Source organism: Solanum tuberosum, unplaced genomic scaffold (genome assembly GCF_000226075.1).
Source record: "Solanum tuberosum cultivar DM 1-3 516 R44 unplaced genomic scaffold, SolTub_3.0 scf00208, whole genome shotgun sequence".
Classification (NCBI taxonomy): Eukaryota; Viridiplantae; Streptophyta; class Magnoliopsida; order Solanales; family Solanaceae; genus Solanum; species Solanum tuberosum.
The window spans coordinates 975,577-998,399 of record NW_006239132.1 but is presented as its reverse complement, the minus strand read 5'-3'; the positions used below and the strand labels follow the sequence as shown (position 1 = coordinate 998,399).

The 22,823-nt window shown below is 35.1% G+C and overlaps 2 protein-coding genes across 2 annotated transcripts; both read left to right on the top strand.

The window, feature by feature from the left end:
* The first annotated feature begins 1,538 nt into the window (after positions 1 to 1,538).
* Positions 1,539 to 9,550, top strand: LOC102596581 (uncharacterized protein At2g39910). Its single transcript, XM_006355778.2, has 10 exons — positions 1,539 to 1,685; positions 3,535 to 3,612; positions 3,695 to 4,193; positions 4,312 to 4,398; positions 5,152 to 5,342; positions 7,029 to 7,224; positions 7,485 to 7,549; positions 7,820 to 7,921; positions 8,050 to 8,149; positions 9,094 to 9,550. The coding sequence occupies exons 2-10, from the start codon at positions 3,581 to 3,583 to the stop codon at positions 9,142 to 9,144; spliced, it is 1,323 nt and encodes a 440-aa protein (XP_006355840.1). The 5' UTR covers positions 1,539 to 1,685; positions 3,535 to 3,580; the 3' UTR covers positions 9,145 to 9,550.
* A 771-nt stretch (positions 9,551 to 10,321) lies between these two features.
* LOC102603882 (BRCT domain-containing protein At4g02110-like) lies at positions 10,322 to 19,865 on the top strand. Its single transcript, XM_015312550.1, has 11 exons — positions 10,322 to 10,549; positions 11,077 to 11,166; positions 11,323 to 11,427; positions 11,983 to 12,084; positions 12,201 to 12,285; positions 14,102 to 14,171; positions 14,261 to 14,305; positions 14,972 to 17,445; positions 17,632 to 18,067; positions 18,179 to 18,395; positions 19,009 to 19,865. Exons 1-11 carry the CDS (start codon positions 10,457 to 10,459, stop codon positions 19,576 to 19,578), a joined length of 4,287 nt encoding a protein of 1,428 aa, XP_015168036.1. The 5' UTR covers positions 10,322 to 10,456; the 3' UTR covers positions 19,579 to 19,865.
* The last annotated feature ends 2,958 nt before the right edge of the window (positions 19,866 to 22,823 follow it).

Sequence of the window (22,823 nt, the reverse complement as noted above, 5' to 3'; positions counted from 1 at the left end):
TTGATACATGTTGAAGTTAGTAAAAAATACATATCAATATGGATTATGGTGCAGTAGTTGAATTATTTTGCGTTATATTTATATTATCATATGTCAAATTGGAACCAGGCACGCGCACATGAATTTGTACGTGCCAGCGGACCTTTTTGTTCCTTATTAATTATTTTCACTAATATTTTTGGTGAGTTAATCACATCTTAATTATATTAAGAACAAGTGTAATTATGTGGTCGCTAGCTAGTGTTAATCGTTAGGTAAACACTAAAATCCTTGTATATATAATCTAAAGTCAACAAAATACATAAGTTGATATCACTAACTAACTACTAAGATTTTACACCTTATAATCACATTTGATTTGACTAAATATATACTACTCTATTTATTCTTAGTATTTTTAGTAATCTCCAAAATAAATACCCTTCCTAAAATAACATACCAAACATATACTAAGTACATTTTCGATACTTCCTACTTAATACATAACTATTTATTTTTTAATTCATACCAAACACACTAAGTACATCTTTTTCATTATTAATTCATCATCAATAAAGTCATTTTCCAATTTAATACCTTCATTTGAACCGATCAATGTCTATACCTTTTTGCATATTACAGCGACGTTGTGTTAGTTATTAAGGAAAATATATTTTGTGAAAAAAATATCTTTTCCAAAAATTAAATGATTCACTTATTAATATTTTGGTGTGTTGCAAGCAAGCAAATAAAATTTTTTATTGTAAAAATATATATAATCTAGATAATTAATATAGGAATGAGCTATGATACTCGGAGAGTGTGAGGGTGGTGGAGTCGGAGCTATGTGGGGTGGGGTAGTGTACGCGAGAACAAACATGAATGAAATATCACTTATAAAGCTTGTTTTTTCAACTTTCATAGAAAAAAAAAACAATTTTCTAGAGAAGAAATTTCCAAAATATAAAAGGGTGCTAAATAATTTTGTTAGATTTGTTATTGTTTTGATAGGTTGATGGTTGAAGTTTGTTCCTCTGTGATATGATATTTATGAATTAAATTTGAGCTTATTTGAAATAGATTTGGGTGTTTGGAAATTTGAAAAATAAATATCTTTTTTGGCAAAACAAATTTAAACATTGTGCGAGAGATTTAAGACAATTTTGCATGTTCTTCAGACGAGAAATTTCAACCTCAGTCGATATATACCTAATTTATTTTCATAAGCTAATGAATTCATAAAAAAATATATACAATGACTATCAGTTATTTGGCGACCCCCAAAAACGAGTATTAAAAATCACATGTTATACCTTGCTCCATTAAAGAACTTGTGACTCACTTGGTATAAATTCGATTGCTAAGGACAAAAATTAAAGACCAACTCATTTGAAAGACGGACCGTGTAATTAAATGTTATTAATACACTGCTAGGAGTCCAACTGTGGTAAAGAATGGATTTGGGCTTTGGCCCATATGAAAACTGTATCATCAAGGCCCAACAATATGTTTCATTTTGAGGCCCAATAGTATGTTTCACTTTGAGGCCCAACAATTTTTCTCCCAAATCTAATTTTGTTTCTTTTTATTTTTTTTCTCGTCGGAGTTGTCCGGCGGCCAAAACGGAATAGTCCATTCATCGGTGAAGCGCACGTAGATTCTCGACTCAATTCGTCCCGGCGCCAGTTTACGCTGCTCAACAAGAGGTAAAATTCCTCGTTATTTCCAGTATTTTATGGTCTGTTGTTAAATTCAATAAGCTAGGAAATCTGTTTCTTTCAATACTTTCTTATGAATTGCATGATGATGATGATGAGTATTAAACTAGGTGTCTTACATTCTGTAATCCTTTTATGTGACTGTGTGCGAGTATTTGAGGCATGAGAAAAACACCTAGTGGTGGCCCAGTGGTTGATGAGGTCGGTGAGAACCATGAGGTTTCAAGATCAAATTTCAGTTGAAATAGAAACAGTTGGTGATTGTTTTCCATATGTAGTTATGTGCTCGCCTTGGTGGATAGAGTTATAAGGTATTGTTGCTGTTTTGTTTAGAGGTGGTAGCTATCCTGTGGAAATAGTCGAGCTTAAAAATGAGTTTTCTTCAAATAGCTATGTTAAGCAAGATAGTTCATTTCTTGGATAAGGACTTTTTATAGCCTTAGAATGCCGTCTTCTGGTCCTCATGTGGATGATTGCCCATATGAGAAGTGAAAGGTTGGTTTATTAGTTTGAAGATCGCTGCTGTGGTGCTGTGGGATCTAGCGGCTCCAGCCACATTGACGATAGTCGTTCCTTCCCGTAAGCTGACCCACACAATGTTAATTGAACTTTTGACTCTTCATTAAAAAGCTTTACAAAAGATAAACTTGTCATTTACTATTTTCCTCAAATAATTGTCATTTAGTTATTATCCTACTTAATATTTAGGACTTTGAAATTAATTAAAGATATAATAATTAAATTTTTATTTATGTGTAAGATGTATCAAAACCCAAACACAATCCCCTACCCTTTTTTCTTGCGTTTTGCGAACTTCGAGTGATGGCGATCCCTTCTAGCATTGTAAGTCTCTTTCTAAACTTTGTTTTGTTCTAATTTATTGATTCATTCTTCATCATTTGCTTAATTTAAGTTGGTGATTCATTCTTATGCTACTGTGGGTGAATTTCGATATAGGCTAAATCAGTGAATTGGTTGAATTTAATCTTGAGGAAATATGAATTGAATGCAGAACTTTGCCATAAAAAAATTCAGTTACTTAATAGAAAGCTAAATTAGTCATTTGGGCCTGAGACTTTTTTACGGAAAATGAGAGTGTTTATAATCAGTGTTGTCAAAGGCACACTTAAACCCTGGAGTGGGGTTCTGTTGAGCACTTCGCGTTGCTTAATGTGCACTTTTGTGTCATCATCAAGATTGTAAGACGTAGTTTTCCTTGCTAATGAGGACACTGTACAATTGATATTTCCCTTTATAGGATTTTTTTTTCAATTTCTTTGTTCATATATATTATATTCATGCTTATAATTATTATTAATCTGGGACTAAACATATATATATATGTTTGTATTTTTTTCTCCCTTTGTGCATTTTTCATTAAATCCCACGTTTTGTTTGCGCTTAAAGCCTCAAAGAAGCTTAGAGCTTTTCTGGTTTTGATAACACTGTATAATTCTATTTACATTCAATTACTCATGTCCCCTTTCCTTTACTGCATTTCTCCATTTAAATTCAGATATATATTAGTGTGTTTGCTTTGTTTGAATCCAAATGATTTGAGTTCTTGACTGAGTTATATGAGTTTTAGCTTTTCGTCCTCTTCATGTGATCCTTTTTGCGTGTCAGGATGATTTGTGATTTGTTTAAGGTTAATTGGCTTTTAAGATGAGTCATGTAAAGAAGAGACAACTAATATTTAAGTTTGACAAAGGATTGAACATCCAATGATGTTTCAATCCCTTGTCTCTTGTTCTTTGTCTTAAGATCTTGATTCAAGGTAGTAAGAAAATTGGTTGGACAAACAGCTTGTAAATTTATGTAAGTAAAAAATGGACAGGTTGTCTGGTTTGGAAACCATAGCAATTAGCAGTGAGAAGGGAAGGATGTTGAAGTCTCTCAATGAGGAGCTGCTTCTGTAAGACCATTCTTTCTGCTTGTTTTATATGTACTACGTACTGGGTGTGAGTAATAATTTGTTTAAAAACTGTATGTAATAGATTATCAAGGCCAATAAGGGAATCACTCTCCAAGGCACCTTATACTCCTCCAGAGGGTTCCAGTGTCTCTATCAAATCCATGCTACTGTCTCTTCTTTCCGACTCCCAACTCGAAATAAGGGATTTTAGCTTATGCTGTGCTGCATTGGCGTCTGCCTCCGAATCCACCTACAATCAACTCTTTTGGGTTCCCAATTTGCTATCTCTTGCTGCTGCCTCTGCCTTCAAAGACCTATCTAAAGCTTATGCTACCATGGCTGCTGGGAATCATGACTTGATCAAATTTGGCGAGCTGGATCTTGATTTTAAGTCTCTCCCAAATGATAAAATCTTGGCCATTCACTTAATCCCTCAACTCTTGCCTTTGCTAAAAGACACGATTAAAGAGAGTGCCATTGATAAATCAATTGATGGTCATGAGATATCAGCTGCAAGCGCTAGTGTTCCTGTAGCATACGCCATTATTGCTGCTTATCAGTTTAGATGGTTCATTTCTCAGGTATGTATATCCTTAATTGGTACTTGATGATTTATTTGTATGATTATTTTCTTCAGTTGGTGGTTTGAATTCTATTGAGATGAAATGAAGCATAACCTTCAATATTTATCATTTGTAGGTGGATTATCCTCACCTTGGAAAAGTGTGCTCTTTGGTAATTCCATGTGCCCTAACAGCTCTTGATCACTGGTCATCTGAAGTAAAGGTGCATTTGTCTTTGTATGATTGCTGGTCTTAGAAATTTGTTCCTGTTTCAATCAGATATCTCACGTACTTGTTGATCAGTGCTTCAAACTATGCTGATAGCCCTATATAACTTCAAAATAGTTAAAACTCTCTAAATAGTGTAAAACTGTTGATTCATGCAGTGATCCGTTAATACTGTGAAAGAGAGTTAGATGATTAGATATTCTAATTGGAGATTTCTCTTTTCCTAAATCACTGTGTTTCCCTTGAGATATATTGTGGTCAAAATACATTGTAATTGTTAGAAGGGACAGACTCTTTAAATCAAGTATTAGCTAGCTAGTGCTTAAACTTGTATGTGCTTCTACTATTTGGCTCATTTCTGAGCTCTTAGCAACTGATGACAACAAAAAGAACATCAAAGATCACGTTTCAGTTTCTTTTCTAAAGCTTGTCCGCGGATACTCTATTAGAGACTTCTGATTGTAATAATGTTGATAGCACCTCTCTCAGTTTGTCTTTCCTTTTTAGTCATTTTTCTTCTTCTTCTATTTTTTGGGAAGTACCTTTCTGGCTTGGTTGTTTGGAGCATGATGTAATCCATCATTTGCATCTCATAATTAAGATTAATATTTTTGCTTTCAAGCTTAAAATGGTATTTCAAATTGTTACAAGCAAGTGGTGCTTGTCTGCTACACATTTGCATCTCATAATTAATATTAATATTTTTGCTTTCATTAGGTTGTTGACTAAATGTTGTCTCTTACTTCAGGGACAGGGCATGATTAGCTTAATATATCTGGCGAAAAATGTCAATGCGGCTGAGATTGGTTGGTATGAAGATGTAATTCTTGATGCTTGCTGCCAAAATATTGCTTCCGATGATGAGATATGGGAGCGTGTGGTTCAAATGTCTGTACTTATGGTGACCTTCACCCAGAAAAGTAATCCTCGAAGCATATGGTAGAGTGTCTTCTATATCACTATATGTTATATATTGAATCTTGGATAAATTTTCCCAACATGTACGCATGATTTAAAATGGTATTCAACTCATAAATTTATTGGGGAAATGGCATAATTTTTAACAGTAATCCGTTAGGGATGCGTTGGAAGTCATTAATTTAAGTATTTAATTATATTTTTAGTTGCTTTATTTATTATTCTAGAATAAGGTTTAGTTTCATAAGGATTAGGTTAAGTTATAGTTATTAGTTTGGAATAGGATTTAGGTCTCCTACTTTCATAAGAATTAGACTTCCTATTGATGTAATAAGACTCCTATTTAAAGGGGCTTTTGATGAATAAAACAGTAAGTCATAATTCAGCAAAAAGCAGTAGATTAGAGTTCTCTCTTCCCTTGAACTCTAAGGTTTCAGTCTCCCTTTGAAGAGCTGAAGAGATCGGAGTTCTCTTTTAATGAATTCTAAGGTTTCAGCCTCCCTTTAACGAGCTGATTTATATATCGCCCTGTGAATTGATCCTTCTCTAATTGTTATGATTCTTAAAGAAGGATCGATTCACAGGGCGATATATAAATCAGCTCGTTAAAGGGAGGCTGAAACCTTAGAATTCATAAAAGAGAACACTGATCTCTTTAGCTCTTCAAAGGGAGACTGAAACCTTAGAGTTCAAGGGAAGAGAGAACTCTAATCTCCTGCTTTTTGCTGAATTATGACTTACTGTTTTATTCATCAAAAGCCCCTTTAAATAAGAGTCTTATTACATCAATAGGAAGTCTAATTCTTATAAAAGTAGGAGACCTAAATCCTATTCCAAACTAATAACTATGACTTAACCTAATCCTTATGAAACTCTGAAACTAAACCTTATTCTAGAATAATAAATAAAGCAACTAAAAATATAATTAAATACTTAAATTAATGACTTCCAACGCATCCCTAACATAATCCTTCAAAAGATTGATGTCTGGATGGTAATGCAGAAAGAGCTATCCTATAAAATTTTTGTGCACCCAATAAACAGTTGGATACTCTCAATGTTTTGGCTTGCACAAGTATTAAGTGAAAGTTCAACTTTTTTTTTTTGGGGTGGGTGGGGGAGGGGATAGGGTTACCTCTGTGTTACTCATTGAAGTTAACTCTAGGGAACAGTCTATCATTGTCAAATTTACAACTTTTTTTTAATAATTATTTTGGAAGCCAGATTTTCAAGTTGTTGTTTTGGCATCATAATTGCTGTTCTTTTTAGATAACTGATATCTGAATAAAATTTCTTCTTTGTTTAGAGGCTTGTGATGCAGCAAATCCCTATTTAGTTGTCTTTCGCATATACATTAAAGTAGGTATCTGTACCTTTGTGTACTAACATGCAGTGGCGGATCTAGGATTTCCATTAAGGGGGTTTGAAAAGAAAAAGAGTAGTGCTTAAGATTTGAGGTTTGAACCTCTCAACCATTAAGCCAACCTCTAATCTTATATTCAAGAGGTTCAAAATCAATATATAAACATAAAAATTCTTAAAATACCTTAAATATACAACATAATTTTTTACCAAGGAGGTTCGGGTGAACCCCTTGGCAGACTCTAGGTCCGCCCCTGCTAACATGTCACCTGTCCTCCGACATTAGCATTTCCAATATGTTATGCTTCAAGTATGTATTTACCTATCACAAATATTGTGACACAGGTATGAAAAATTGTTGAATGAGATGTTGAGTCACCTGGAAAGGCAACCAAGAAACAAGGAGCGACGTGTTGCATGGCTACAACATATTGAGCCACTGTTCAATGGTCTTGGTCTTATACTGCTATCTCATTTCAGGCGACTTTTCCCTCTGTTCTTCCGGTGGATGCATGCAGATGATGACAGAACTGTTCTACTGGTAAGAGGTGATGGAATTCTTTTGAGCTGGTCAGCCTTGCTACATTTTTATGAATAAACCACAATTTTGCTGAATTCCTTTCTCCTCTAGTTTCAGTTTCTGTAGCCTGATTAAGTACTCTAATTTAGTTGCATCAATAGACTTCTTGTTTAAATATATAAGAGTTAAGCTTCTTTTGCATTTAAATTTTTTCTTATACAAGATGTTGTGCTTGAAGATCACTGCTAGCCAGCATATTTGATACTTTATTTTTATTTCAGGTTCTTGAACGGATCAAGACAATTGTAAAGTTGACATGGATAAGGAATTCTCCATACATTGAAAGGTAATTTACGAAGGAATATTAGGAGTCACCCTGAATTTTACTTATATCTGCTGTTAATATGAAGAATGGAGTACGCTAAAAGTTGTAAATAAATCCAATAGTGTATTTTTTCATTCCCGAATTCCAGTTTTGCATCTAAACTGAGGACCCCTTTTTTCAACAGTTAAATCATCTTAACTGATGATGGATTAACATCCCTAGCGTTAAACTAGAACCTTCCTATATGCTCTTGTCTCACTTCTTTAAATTGTATCTGTCGGTGTGATGCAGGTTGGTGGATGAACTTGTTAGTCTATTCAAGGAAGCAGCGCTGAAAATTGCACGTGAAGAAATCAGACAACTTGTTCTTCAGACTATAATTTTGATCCAACAGTAAATATCATGCTCTATTACCTCTGTTTTCTCTTCCTTCATGTGATATGTTCTTTTTTTGTTTTGTTGTAGTTTCTCTCTAAATATTGAGTTCTTCAACTTCTTAATATTTTCCCCTCATTTTCAAGATCCAAGGGCTCGCAGTTCAAAGCCGCTTGGGACAAGCACAAGGATGATCCTGACTTGACAATTTTTCATCATTCCCTTATTGAACAACAGCCTGCAATGGTAAAGCTATCCCTCTGAATTATCATGAGAAAAAGGAGCAAAATGTCGGTCAGACATTCAAGATGATATTTGTTGCACTTACACTAGGTGGTAGCATCAGCTGTCTTAGCCAATTTTTTGCTGCAAAATGATCCTGTGCTTATATAATACTTTTTCAATGATCCCCTGATCTGTTAAATCAAAATTCAGGTTCTATCTGATGGCTGATTTTTAGCTGCTCCCTCCATCCCAATTTGTGAAAAGTCATTTGGATAGCATAGTGTTAATATGTTGTCTTCATCACATATTAATTGGGGAAAGCGTGTAATATTTGTGGCTTCTTGATGCAATCGTGTGCTAAAAGTTCCTGGAGTTAATGATATAAAAAACGGGACTTTGTTATTCTGTTTGTTAATGTTGTTTGATGGGAGCTGTTAATGGTTTGTGGTTTGCTGGATTTGAATACTTGCCTTTTCCTTTTGAGTTGCTGAGGAGACTCAAATTTGGCATTAGCTGGCAAATAAACACTCCAACTTTGAGAGTGTACATCTAGATACTTCAACTTGGTTTGAGCTAGGAACTAAGCACTCCCAACTCGTTCTCACTGTGTCTTGTGGAGACCCAAGGCTGACATGACTTTTGGAGGTGTCTAGATGATCATTTTGTAAGCTGGAGTGTTCAACTGACACAATGGAGACAAGTTGAGGTGTCTAGATGTGCATACTCAAAGTTGGAGTGTTTACTTGATAGCGGAGACCAAATTTGAGTGTATGTCTATGTATTATGCCTTTTGGAAAAGTATACATGTAGGTCTTGCATCAGTTTGATACTCTAAATAACTTGTCACTACTCCCTGTTTTTGCACTTCATTCGTACCAAGTGGAGAGAAATGGGAGATCTACTTTTCACTTGCACAAATGGGCTTGTCTGTTTGGGATGTTAATTGCCGCTCTATGCATTTACAGGTTGTTCGATTGGGGAACCTTGATGTAACCGATAAAGTTGTTGCCATGTGACAAGGAGGTTATAGGTTCGAGCTGTGGGAACAACCTCTTGGCGGAAATGCAGGGTAAGACTGCGTACAAATAGATCCTTATAGTCTGGCCTTTTTCCAGATCCCTTGCATAGTGAAAGCTTAGTGCACCGGGTTGCCATTCCTTTCAATTGCTGAGACTTGTTATGCTTTTCAACGATTCATCAAACGAAGGGATTGAGAGTAATTGGGCTCAGCATTAATGTAAATAGTCGCCCATAGGCATACTTTCAAGTTTAAGATATAATACCGTTACAATACCGTATTTCGTATGGAGATGTATTTATTTTAGTATGATTTCTCATATAATACTAAAGCTCATCGTATCGTATTGTAAGTTGTACGTTAAGTAGATGAAAATAAATTAATGTTTATTTCTCTTTGAAAAATGTATGTACTGTGGTCATTTTCTGCAACTGGGGTGGGGACTGCAGGTTTAGCTTAACTTATTGACTAATTGAAGTATTAGTCGTTTCACCATTTCATTTATCTACTTGTTGTGTTAAACTTGTATTGTTTCTTCATATATGAAAACAACACTCCAAATATTAAGCCAACAAAGGTCTAAAAATCAATCAACAGCAACTATATCTCTAGGTACCACACATACTCCTATTCTTGATGTGCTTACAATGACTAATTTGGTGTTTAAGCAAGAATGAGACTGGTTACGGTACATCACCCTCGGGGTCCAATCCATTTGAAGGACAAAAATCAAAGACTAACTCATTTGAAGGGCAAAACGTGTAACTTCATGGTCCAATGATCTTACATAACTTGTGGGATTTCCAATTTGAACTTATGCCTTACTTGGTATAAGTTCTATAGGAATTAAGTGGCATAACTAGCGTTATATTATGATACAAAAACATAAACTTATGTTGAGCAAAAATTCTTTGTTATTTTGGTCTCACAAGTATTTTCGACCACTTATTTATTATTCAAAATTTAACGGCAAAAAATATAATCACCTAAAAATAAGGGTGCACATTTAAAAACTAACCTATTAAAGGACAAAACGTGCAATTTTATGGTGAAGTATGGTAAAAAAAGGAAAATGAAGATGGGCTTTGGCCTGTATTTTTTTTTTTTTATAAAGAGGGGGCAAAGCCCAACTCATTTGAGGCACAACAATAAGTGCGCCAAAATAAAAAATTAAAAAACACAAAATCCCTCCAATAATTTGTCTACTCCTTGCTCGGGAAGCTTTGTAAAATTCTACAAATTTCTAGGGTTCATATAAGTTTTTTTCGTGTTAATTTACTTGCTTCTTCCATGAAAAAATTGTTCAAGAAATGACTGAAGATATGTTATACGAAGACAGCTCCAAGATTTTCGTTGATGTTCGTTTTGTTCTAATTGGATTCGACCCCCTTAGGAAGGAACAGGTAACCCATGTTTAATTTTCTTCCTCAAAAAAATTGTATTTTTTCAAGTTATAATTTTGTCATATGCGAGTTTCCCTAAGCATTGTTGGTAGAAATGATCAATAGCAAAATGGATACAAAGTATTTGTACAGTCAGACTCTAACTAGATTGAGTTTGAGGCAGAGGCGATTGATTTAATTGCATTTTTTCAAGTTAATTATGGCCATGTGAGCTGAGGAAAGTAGAGTTGGTCTCAAGCCGAGAGAAAAGATGAGGATACAATGTTTTGAATTGTGAAATGGATATTTAGATTTCATGTTTTTGATGCAAACTAGCTTGGGATTGAAAGGCAGTTGATTTGATTTATTTGTTTCAAATTCAAGTGTTATGTTCTTTAAATGGAGTAGTTATGATTTTTTTTTCCCATTTCCATGTTCAACTGTTATGGTGTAGTTGTAATTGTTTTTATGTGTGTGGGAATTTTTCTCTTTTTGATGGTTGTTGTCATTGTTCTACTTTAAAATTTTGTACCTTTTTCCTTTTCTAGATTCGGTCCAAGCTCGTGGAAGGTGGTGGAGTTGATGCAGGCAAATATGGACCAGATTGCACCCATCTTATTGTTGATAGTATTATCTACGTGAGTGTGGTGAACATAATTGTCCTTATTTGGTTTTCAGGGCGATTTTCTTTTGCATTTCTTGCTGCTTGATTTCTTATCCCATTTTTTGTACGCAACTCAAACGTCATTCCTCACTATTATAACTAGGATGTAACATAGTGTTTCTGGAAACAGGATGACCCCATATGTGTTTCTGCTCGACGGGTTGGAAAAATAGTTGTTACCAGCTTGTGGGTTGCACACAGTTTTGATTTAGGAATGCCTGTCGATCACCATTCTGTGAGTTCCTCTGAAAAATTCTGTCTTTTATCTGTTGGAAAATACAGTCTGCTGACTCACAATTATGCTTAGTTGATTGGTCCTTCTTCCTGCTGTGGTTGCTTAAACAGTAATGTCTACAAAGAATGTCTTTATTGACATGTAATTTTATGATATAGTGGATAGAACATATCTCTTCGGAAGTATTTGCATTAATTTATAATACCACTTTGGTGCATGAAAGGATCTTTAATATTATGTGTTTATGAGTCCATTTTATCAGTGGCTATTCAGTTTTAAAGGCTTTTTCTCTGCAATATTGCTATTAGACAGTCAATAATGCAGTAAGTTAAGGAGCCAGTATTTCTTTTATATCTCATATTGAGCTTAGGGAATTCTATAGAAATTTTGAAGGGCCATGATTTTGGGTTTTTGGTGGTCATGTGAATCTATCTGTTGTTTTCTATCTGTTCCCTTGCTCCCTTAAGAATTCTATGTCAACTTGTCATAGGCCTGTAAGCATAATTGATTTTTCCCTTTAATCAAAACTCAATAGATTCACCACTTCTCTTACAGGTCATGTACAGACCTCCAAGAAATTTGAATGGAATTCCAGGTGCTAAATCACTGATAGTCTGCTTAACTGGGTATCAACGGCAAGATCGAGATGATATTATGGTTTGTAAAATGCAGTTTGTCGTTCATCAATTCTTTTACTTTTAAGAGAAGTTAAATATTTTCTGATGAGGAGAATCTAACAGTTGCTTGTCACATGTTTGGTTTTTTCTTTCTAGACAATGGTGGGACTGATGGGTGCAAACTTTTCAAAGCCGTTGGTGGCAAACAAAGTCACTCATCTCATATGCTACAAATTTGAGGGTAACTATCCCCTTTCCACCAGTTGCTATTGCTGGTTGTACTACATCTCTCCTTATTTCTTGTTTTGCTTTATTAAATGCTTAATCCTAGAGGGGGTGAATGGGAGTTTCAGGTGTTTTTGCACAAATGTCCTTTATGTTGATGATTCGTTATGATGTGTTGCTGCTGGCTAATTTTTTCCCTCCCATATTCTTTCCTGCCTTAATTTATAATTGAATATACCTTTAAATTATATTATGTAGAAGGCTTGACCTGGGGAGAAATATCGAATATGTGTATCTGACATGGGTAGTTCAAAGCAAACTGAAGGCCAGGGTACCATAGCATGTAATCTAGGAATATTGTCTGCAGTTGCGAAAATGAGTATTGCTGTTACCTTATAAGCATTTAAAGAAGAAAAAAAGGAAGTCATTAAAGTAATACTAATATACAACTTTGAAACAATATGCTGTGATTTTAGAACAATAGTGATTCATTATAAACGTGAAACTATTACTTCAACAATAACATACCAGTGTAATACCACAAGTGGGGTCTGAGTAGGATGTACGCAGATCATACCCCTGCCTTTGTGGGGCAGAGAGACCCTCAGGCCTCAACTCAAAAGAGAAGAGGAAAAGGAAAACTGAGAAAATAAAGGAAGAGAACTTTTTTTTTGAAGCATGGATGTAAGGAGAAAATAATATGACAACAAAATAGCACTATACTGTGCAAATTAACAAGATAGTAAAACACATCATGAATAATAAGTTATGTGAATACTATATAATATTACTAATATGGGCAAGTTTAGAGTCGGCTAGCCCCTTTCCTATCCCACCGAAAGTGCAACACTACTCAACTACTTACTAATCTTCTACTCTATTCCTCGACCTGCATACCTCCTATGGTCATGTCCTTGGTAAACTGAAATTGTTTCATGTCTTGTCTAATCACCTCCCTTCATTTCTTCTCCGGCCCACCTTTACCTCTCCTAACTCCTTCTATAGCCAGCCCCTCACAGTTCCTTGCTAGCGCATCCACACACCTCTTCACATGCCCGAACCTTCCCTGCCTCCTTCCTTCATCTTGTCTGCCACATAAGTCATTCCCATCTTATCAGGTATTACTTCATTCCTAATCATATCTGTCCTAGTATGCCCACACGTCCATGTGAGCATCCTCATCTGAACTACATTCGCAAACTACTACCTATTCAACAATTTGAGAGAATAATGACAAGGAAATTAAAATATTCTGTCTGTGTCAATTTATGTGACACTTTCCCTTTTCGGGACCTCCCAAAATCATTGATACCTATCCATTTTTCTACAACTTTCAAAATTTAAATTCATTGATATTTCTCTATCATATAACTTTTCTACCACTACTTTTGTTTTCCTCCTTTGCTAATATAATAAATAAGTTAAATTACACATTAGATTTCCTATCAAGTTAAACACCATCTCATGATATAGGATGAAGCGAGTATTATGAAAAAGAGGACTGTGCTACAGTAGTGTGAGCTAATTTTTCATTAGATTCTCTTTCTTTTCTTTGATGATTTACTATGTGATGTGTCATATGTTCAGGGCATTGAGGCTTAATGAATGAGCCTCACTCACATATTTTTTTGTTAAGCAGCCTGTCAATTTCCATGACCTTTGATAAATCAGTCTGTCATACTACTTATGTCTTAAATTCTCTTTTCTCATCGAACAAAGATAAGGAAGAAAGCTACCCCAATTTCCATTTGATTTTCACTCTTTACCATGTCTGTTGTGGTATGTATTTACAACTGTGTATCAATGCTAACTGAGGTCATTACATTTGATAGGGGAGAAATATGAACTTGCCAAGAAAATGAAGACGATTAAGCTTGTTAATCATCAGTGGTTGGAGGATTGGTATGCCCGAGCTTTATTTTCTCAGTTTAAGATATTTCTATTCTTAACCTGCTAAAATGCAAAGTTTCATTTCATGATTTCTTATGCAGTTTGAAGTCTTGGGAAATCCTTTCAGAAGCAGAGTATGCTAAGAGGTGCGTCATTGCCATTTCCTGCCTTTTAATGTGAAGTAGCTTCATTGTTTCTGCTGTATTTTGTTTTGCTTGGTACTGAATAGTTATAATACCCCTACTAGGTTGCCTTTATATTGCAGAATCTGAAACATATGAAGTTGAACATTGAGATATTATGGAGGCCTGTTTAATTAGAAGCTGAAAGTGTTAAAGGGTGTAGTGAAATTGTCAAATGAGAAACATTTTCAAGTGATCCAGTCGAGAAACAAAAGATGTGCAGAACTTTATACTTCATGTTGTCTTATCTGTGAATTTCGCAAATGCATACTTCTTTGTGCTTAAGTTATATGAAATTAGACCTCGCTAGAGGTTTCTAAGCACCTGCTCAGCCCTTTTTGGATCTGTCAATTTAATGCCTAATTCGCTCATTTTATTTTATTTAGAGTTGTGGTAGCTTCTGACTTCTGTGCTAAACAAAAGTCCAACCTCAAAATCAAAGCATGCTGTAGACAACAATTTTTAAAGTAAAAAGCAATAAAGTGATTTTACTCACTTGCTATTAAGTAAGAGCTAATTTCGTTTAGCTCAGGCATAATATGTTTATACTTTACCCCTCAATGGGGCTTTCTTGTCAAATAAATTAAGAGCAAATAATAGTGTGCTCATGTATTCTTTTTCTGGCCTTAGTGGGTATGAGTTGGACATGATGGAAGCTGAAGCCAAAGATTCTGAAGATGAAAATGAGGGCATTGCTGCAAACAGGTCTGCAGAAACAATAGCTATCATGGGTCCTGAATATCCAAAAAGTCCTAATCAATTCCTTGTGAAGCAGGAAGCCTCTACAAACATTTCAGACTTAAACATATTTAGAGGCTTGTCAGGTCTTGGGAACACAAAAGAGCTGTCATTATCTGCTTCAAAGCAGTCAAAATCTGACCAGGTTCCAGCCTTTGAAGAATCTCCCAATAGGCATGATGAAATGCTTAATTCCAACTTCTGTCGAACAAAAGAAGAGCCACCATCTAGCATGCAACAAAATGGAAGTGATTTGGTTTCTGTTTCAAATAGTGCCAGGAAGTCTCCTCATTCTTGTTCGTCCAGAGAATTCCCAAGGAAATTCAGTTCTCCAATGACCTCTGAACATATGAAGAGTTATTCAGGAAGTCCTGCTGCTACTGAAGCAGGTATAGGGTATGATTGCTTTAACCTGTCCTCTCAGAGAGGACTAGAAAAAAGTGAGTTAGGTGTAAAAACTCCAAAGAATTTGTCGTTTTCTGGGAAGGGTCAAAGCAGTAGACTGCCTGAGAAAAGGAATATGGGGATTTCAGACAGTAGCTTCAAGTCACCAAGGACTGGTAATAATCCAGAAAGCATACCAGATGGTTATTTGACGGCAAATCGTTCTGAAGAGTTAATAAATTCGTCAAAGTTACATAGTCTAAGCCACGGAGGCAGTCATCTATTGTCTACGAACCCTGCCCCTCACTTGGACAAGGGTGTAACTTTGGAAACCATGCAGCATTATGATTCAACCATTTCCAATCCTGCGACACTAAGCACTGGGCAAGGGCATGATGAGGATGCACCTCAAAGCAGCACTTGTATGATGATGGGGTCGAAAGGGACTAGTCATGCTACTGTTGATGTTAGTGGGCCACTGGATGAACGGCATGATGTCCCATCTCCAGTTAATGAAAGAAGAGATACCCTGAAGTCTAATGTGCTGTCTGAGTTCAATAAAGCTGGAGATGATTCCATGTCAGGGTCTAAGACATTGAAGAAAAGATCACTTTCCAAGAAGACACTCGGATCTAGACAAAGTCTCGGTAAAGGGGATGGCAGAAATCAGAAAGGTTCTTTACTCATTAACAAGACTGTTCTGACGAATGATTCAGCTGCGTCCAGTAGCGGAGGGAGAGAGGAGACAGAGCACCAAAATATCTTAAGCTCTACAAAGGGTGAGGTTCTGCCTGCAGATAATGCTGATTCGAGCAAGGAGATCGAGAGAAATAATTTTTTGAATTCTGAAAAAGAATCTGCCAAAACAAATGAATCCCTAAATGATGATACTGAGGCTCCAGAGGACCAAGAAGATGAAGAATTAAATGTTCTAAGAGAGAAGTCTACTGGTACTGAAGCACAACATTCAGGGCTTCAATCAGCGGAGAAGAAAATAAATGCAAACAAGATGGTACATAAGAATGACAGGAAGGATATTGCAAAGAGTCTTAGTACTGAAAGCAATGAATTTGAAACTCAAAAGACTTCTTCTGGCAAGGAGACCAAGTTAAGTCAGTCAACTTCTGTGGGGAAAGCTTCAGAGGAGAAAGTTCCCGAAGGTCCAAAATGTCTGAAGAAGAATAGCAAGAAAACTAATCTAGCTACTAAAAGAGCTGCTGCTTCTGTAGAAGGCGCTCTTAGTACTGAAAGCAATGAATTTGAAACTCAAAAGACTTCTTCTGGCAAGGAGACCAAGTTAAGTCAGTCAACTTCTGTGGGGAAAGCTTCAGAGGAGAAAGTTCCCGAAGGTCCAAAATGTCTGAAGAAGAATAGCAAGAAAACTAATCTAGCTACTAAAAGAGCTGCTGCTTCTGTAGAAGGCGCTCTTAGTACTGAAAGCAATGAATTTGAAACTCAAAAGACTTCTGGCAAGGAGACCAAGTTAAGTAAGTCAACTTCTGTGGGGAAAGCTTCAGAGGAGAAAGTTCCCGAAGGTCCAAAATGTCTGAAGAAGAATAGCAAGAAAACTAATCTAGCTACTAAAAGAGCTGCTGCTTCTGTAGAAGGCGCTCTTAGTACTGAAAGCAATGAATTTGAAACTCAAAAGACGTCTGGCAAGGAGACCAAGTTAAGTAAGTCAACTTCTGTGGGGAAAGCTTCAGAGGAGAAAGTTCCCGAAGGTCCAAAATGTCTGAAGAAGAATAGCAAGAAAACTAATCTAGCTACTAAAAGAGCTGCTGCTTCTGTAGAAGGCGCTCTTAGTACTGAAAGCAATGAATTTGAAACTCAAAAGACTTCTTCTGGCAAGGAGACCAAGTTAAGTCAGTCAACTTCTGTGGGGAAAGCTTCAGAGGAGAAAGTTCCCGAAGGTCCAAAATGTCTGAAGAAGAATAGCAAGAAAACTAATCTAGCTACTAAAAGAGCTGCTGCTTCTGTAGAAGGCGCTCTTAGTACTGAAAGCAATGAATTTGAAACTCAAAAGACGTCTGGCAAGGAGACCAAGTTAAGTAAGTCAACTTCTGTGGGGAAAGCTTCAGAGGAGAAAGTTCCCGAAGGTCCAAAATGTCTGAAGAAGAATAGCAAGAAAACTAATCTAGCTACTAAAAGAGCTGCTGCTTCTGTAGAAGGCACAGAAAGGAAGAAGTGCAGAACTGATAGAAACAAGGTAGAAGCAAAGAAAGGAAAAGGGTTTCCATCTGAAACTGGAAAAGCCACAGTAATTTCGACTGAGAATCAATTGAAGAGCTCCATGGATGTGGAGAAGGAGAATATGTCTGTTATTGGACTCCAGAATGCGGGTGATAATGAACATGAAGCTGACAGAAGTTCTCCTTCTGATAAAAAGTCTCGTTCGTTGAAGGTTACAGAAGTACAAAGTGAGCCTAGGTGGTTTATAGTTAGTGGACATCGGCTACAAAGGAAGGAGTTTCAGCAGGTTATCAAGCGATTGAAAGGGAAAGTGTGCAGAGATTCTCACCATTGGTCATATCAGGCAACCCATTTCATTGTTCCTGCTCCAGTACGAAGAACAGAGAAGTTTTTTGCTGCTGCATCCTCTGGAAGGTTTGACTAATTACACAGCCCTAAAGAAGTTACCAGTGTAAAAAAAAATGACACAACCGTAAAGTTATGTCCATTCTCACAAGCAAAACATATCATCTATTGTTTTTACAGGTGGATTTTGAAGACAGATTATTTAACTGCTTGTGTTGAGGCTGGAAAATTATTAGATGAGGAGCCATATGAATGGCACAAAAAGGGATTGACTGAAGACTTAGCAATCAACTTAGAGGCCCCAAGAAAGTGGCGACTTCTGAGGGAGAGGACTGGACATGGCGCATTATATGGAATGAGGATAATCATTTATGGAGACTGCATTGTACCACCATTGGTATGGTAATTTGTTGTTTGCTGTATATGTTTCTTGAAGATTGAGTTCCTATGCTGCCTGCCTCTTTGCAAGAATTTTTCTCTTCCATTAACTCTTTTTATGGTGTGTTTTGTTATGACGAAGAATTATTCTGGAACTTCAATGAAATCATTTTCTAGTTGTTGGTTTCCTTGTATTATGGAAAAATAATTTCTCCCAACATAGCATATTCCACCAAAGGGGCAAATGACTTACTTTTGGGTGCAAGTAAATTTTCTTTATAACACGTAATTTCTTCATTATTCTTACAAAGCATGACTCTTTACTCATATTACTTAACATGTAGATTGTCTTTCTTTAGTACTAAAAAATTATCACTAGAACACTATTTTAATATTAAATCCAACATCTTGTGCAGTCATCATATGTCATGTACTTTTAGCCCCAATCACAATTGGAAAATGATCTAGAAAGTGATTTCCTAAGATGAAACATTTTGCGGTGGAATTATTTTCTATGGGAAGTTATTTTTTCCACACCACATGCAAGCAATTTGTAGACTGATACATTTATCCAGATTGCACTTTGTGTGTATCTCTAACAGGTTTTAATGTGCTCTCTTTTGTTGAATCAGGATACATTGAAGTGTGCAGTCAAGGCAGGGGATGGCATTATATTAGCAACTTCTCCTCCTTATAGTCGATTCCTTGAGTCAGGTGTTGACTTTGCCATTGTTAGTGAGGTCATGCCACGCTGTGACAAGTGGGTTCAAGAATTCTTAAGGCATGAGATACCTTGTGTGTTGCCTGATTACTTGGTGACTTATGTGTGCAAACCTGGTTATACCCTCAACAATTATGTGCAATACAACACTCATTCCTGGGCAGAAAGATCACTGAAAAAACATATCAATCGTTTGGAAGAGATTGTTGAGGAGATGGAGCCATCAGATGACAGTAGTAATGATATAGCATGCCAGGTGTGTGGGTCGCCTGACAGGGGGGAAGTAATGCTGATCTGTGGTGACGAAAGTGGCTCTCTTGGATGTGGCATTGGCATGCATGTAGATTGCTGTGATCCTCCCCTTGAATGTGTACCCGAGGAAGACTGGTTTTGCCCAGAGTGTAGCAAGAACATAAGTAATACAAGTACCAAAAGGAAGTCCAAAAAAGGGACCTCTAATTCAAAGAAGAAGAAGAAGTGATAATCTGTCTGTTGGCTAGGGTCTGTATAATAGCTTCACTCAAGTTAGATTAGTAAAAGTGTACAAAAATAATTATTCACATTGCAGCATCTTGCTGCTTTTCTTGAAGAAGTTGATTTTCAATGTTGTGTAAAATCATCTCTTGAAGTTTTCCCCAATATCTAATTCAGGCTGAGCCCTGGATCACCATTGCCTAGTTTAGATGAAACTTTTATTTCACCCCTTCATGCCTTCCGTCTGTAACTGTTGTATTTGAGCAAACTCTATATGACACCTGTGATTTTTCACATTGTGAAAACTTCCATTACTTTGAATAGTATGCACCCCAAACATGATTTCTTGGATTCAACTCTAGAAAAATGTTAAAATTATTCATGGCCAAACAGCCACTAACACCCTTATCTTTCTTCTAAATGTCTCACTAAATTAATACTAAGACTTTGAATGTGTGATTTAAAACAATTTTTGAATCCCCTTTGCCTTTACACTACAATATTTCTTATATTATGGGACTCAATTCAAACAATTGAACCCCTATTCCTATCTAGCTCCGTTCTTGATTAACGCTACTAATTGAAGCAGTAAGTGTGAATTCAAGGAAAAAAGAGGTACCAAATATTTCTTAAATTCTTGAAACGTGAAATATTTTGAAACAAATTCAACGATTAATATTTGAAATCCGAAGGAATATAAGTCAACCAATAAGGATTCATTTACTCTTTTAACTCATCAACTTGGGAGTTCCAAAATCATTATTACTACTATGTACCTTTTTCTTATTGGGATCGAAAAGGATAATATTAATACTTTTACTTACTAGTTTTTCTTTCTAAAATAAATAAATATATCCTCAAGAGTATGATATTACTTACATTAAATGTGATCCCATAGGCCTATGTCATATGATCCCCCCATTTAATGATCTATTAATCAATATTATCATACTTTAAATTAACCCGTTATAGATAGTTGTATTATGTTATTTTCTTGACAGAACAAGTGTTAAGAGTTGCATTAAAAAATGCCTAGAGATTGCTGAGTTAATTTACTATATTTTTAGGGATAGTTGGATAAGGTGCATAAAAATAGTATTGAATAAAATATAATACTTATAATGCTCAGATTGTTATTTATTCACTGTTTAATTTGGTGTTTCGATGTATTTAAAGACAATTTTGTGTATAACTAATAATACCAACTCATAGTATTAGCAATACAAAAGTTATTAATACATGAAAATTCATGGATGAACATCTCAAAAAATGCAATTTTTTAATGCGCCATTATAAATATGAAAATTTTCCTTTAAGCCACTTATCGACGAATTAGACTATTGAAAATCAACATTTTCAATAATAATCTAATAATATAATTAAATTCTGAATCCATCTCACTCAATGTGCACTACTTTTATTTTTTCTCTTTAATAATTTGGCCAATCATAAAGATTCGTTAATCCTTTCCTTAGTGGTCATTCACTAATATTCCAGATAGATAGATACCATATAATCACTATTCTTTTATTGGTTTCACGTGACCTTTTTTTCTTGATGTACCATAGAATTATGAAATTTTGACAACTCATGAGAAAATAATATATATATATATATAATATTTATGTTACTTTTATATATATTTGAATCATAATATTAGCAATATAGGGTATTATTTCTATTCGGGTATATCCTATTCATTTAATATAATAAACTAAATAGTCGATAAGAAATAATTCAATATTACTAATCACAATATATATTACTAATACACCTTATGATCAATGATATTCTTATATACACCTTATTAATCGACTCCTTATTACAGAGGCGTATCCAGGATCTCGGCTAGATGGGTGCACGATTACGAAAAAATGTATCTCTAATATAAATTTGATCGATTTGACTTTTAGTTTGTAATATGAATCATTAAAGTTTAAAAATTATAGATCCAAAATATATAATACTACTAGTTTTAAATTTAATATACACATTTGATTTAATTATATAAAAAATTTACAAGGCTAAATTTTATAGGAATTCTCAATGTAACACACTTGAAAATTTTGAAAGTATAAAGGAAAAAACAAAAGAAAAATTAGTTGAAACGACAAAAGTGTAACTGATAACCACTTGAAAAAGTGTTACTCAAAGAAACAAGATAGATATAAGATTAAATTTCTATATCTCACTTAGAGAAGTACACCCAATCATCATCGCATTTTTATATGATACTTTGAACATGGGTTCACACATCTATATTTAATTATTTTAAAAAAAATATAACACTACTATATATGATTTAGAGAAGGGAGCATGGGTTCACGTGAACCCACGGCACCCCCTCTAGATACGCCTCTGCTCCTTAAGATAATATAATTCAAAACTATCGAAGTATCGCATCGAGGTGAGGAATAAAGTTTCCTTTCGAAACTACTTCTTTTCTTTTCCGTTTCTCTCTCTACTATCTCATTCAATAAAATGTTAGTATCAACATAAGTTTGGAATATTGATTAAACATAAATATATTTTTTTGTTTACATAATATACTCACTTATTCTTTTTTAATTTTTTTTCAAAAATATTTTCGATATGAATATGCCGTTAATTGTTTCCTATTGATGGAATATATTGTCACATGCATGAAGATATTTGACTAGTGCTACCGTTTCTTGCGGTCAAAGTTATTGGATCCTCTTTACCTAATTACGGCTTGCATGTGAAAAAACATTGACCATTTTTTTTTTTTTTTTTTATGAATGGTCCATTGGATCACGATCAATAAAATATAAATTTATTTTCTTTTAGGTATTTACTATTCAAACTTAGAGCCGTCAATATGGGCTAGGCCCGTTGGGCCGGCCTGGCCTAACCCGGGATTTAATAGGGCTGGGCTAAGATTTTTGAAGCCCATTTAAGAAAAGGGCTTTTTAGCCCGGCCTGAATAAGCCTGCTAATTTGTTGGGCTTGAGAAATATAGGTAGGGCCGGCCCGTGGGCCAAATAAAAATAATTAAAAAAAATATAAATATAATATTAAAATTTAAAATTAAAGAGAGTCCAAACTCAAAATCTATTTAATATTTAACTAATTGAAACCACATATAAATTGCAGATGAAAATGAAGATGTTAAGACAACCTTGCCACAAACTGATTTAGATATGCTTGATGAAGATGATCATGAAGTGTTGGATACGCTATAGATTTCATGATGTGTTAGATACGCCATAAATTTCATTATTTTTTTTAAAG

Bases quoted from the DNA above. Each gene is read 5' to 3' on its own strand.
- LOC102596581 (XM_006355778.2), top strand. From the start codon at position 3,581: ATGTTGAAGTCTCTCAATGAGGAGCTGCTTCT. The intron at 3,613-3,694 runs GTAAGACCATTC...TGTATGTAATAG, and splicing joins CTCAATGAGGAGCTGCTTCT to ATTATCAAGGCCAATAAGGG. The intron at 4,194-4,311 runs GTATGTATATCC...TATCATTTGTAG, and splicing joins TTAGATGGTTCATTTCTCAG to GTGGATTATCCTCACCTTGG.
- LOC102603882 (XM_015312550.1), top strand. From the start codon at position 10,457: ATGACTGAAGATATGTTATACGAAGACAGCTCCAAGATTTTCGTTGAT. The intron at 17,446-17,631 runs GCGCTCTTAGTA...CTTCTGTAGAAG, and splicing joins AGCTGCTGCTTCTGTAGAAG to GCACAGAAAGGAAGAAGTGC. The intron at 18,396-19,008 runs GTATGGTAATTT...TTGTTGAATCAG, and splicing joins ACTGCATTGTACCACCATTG to GATACATTGAAGTGTGCAGT.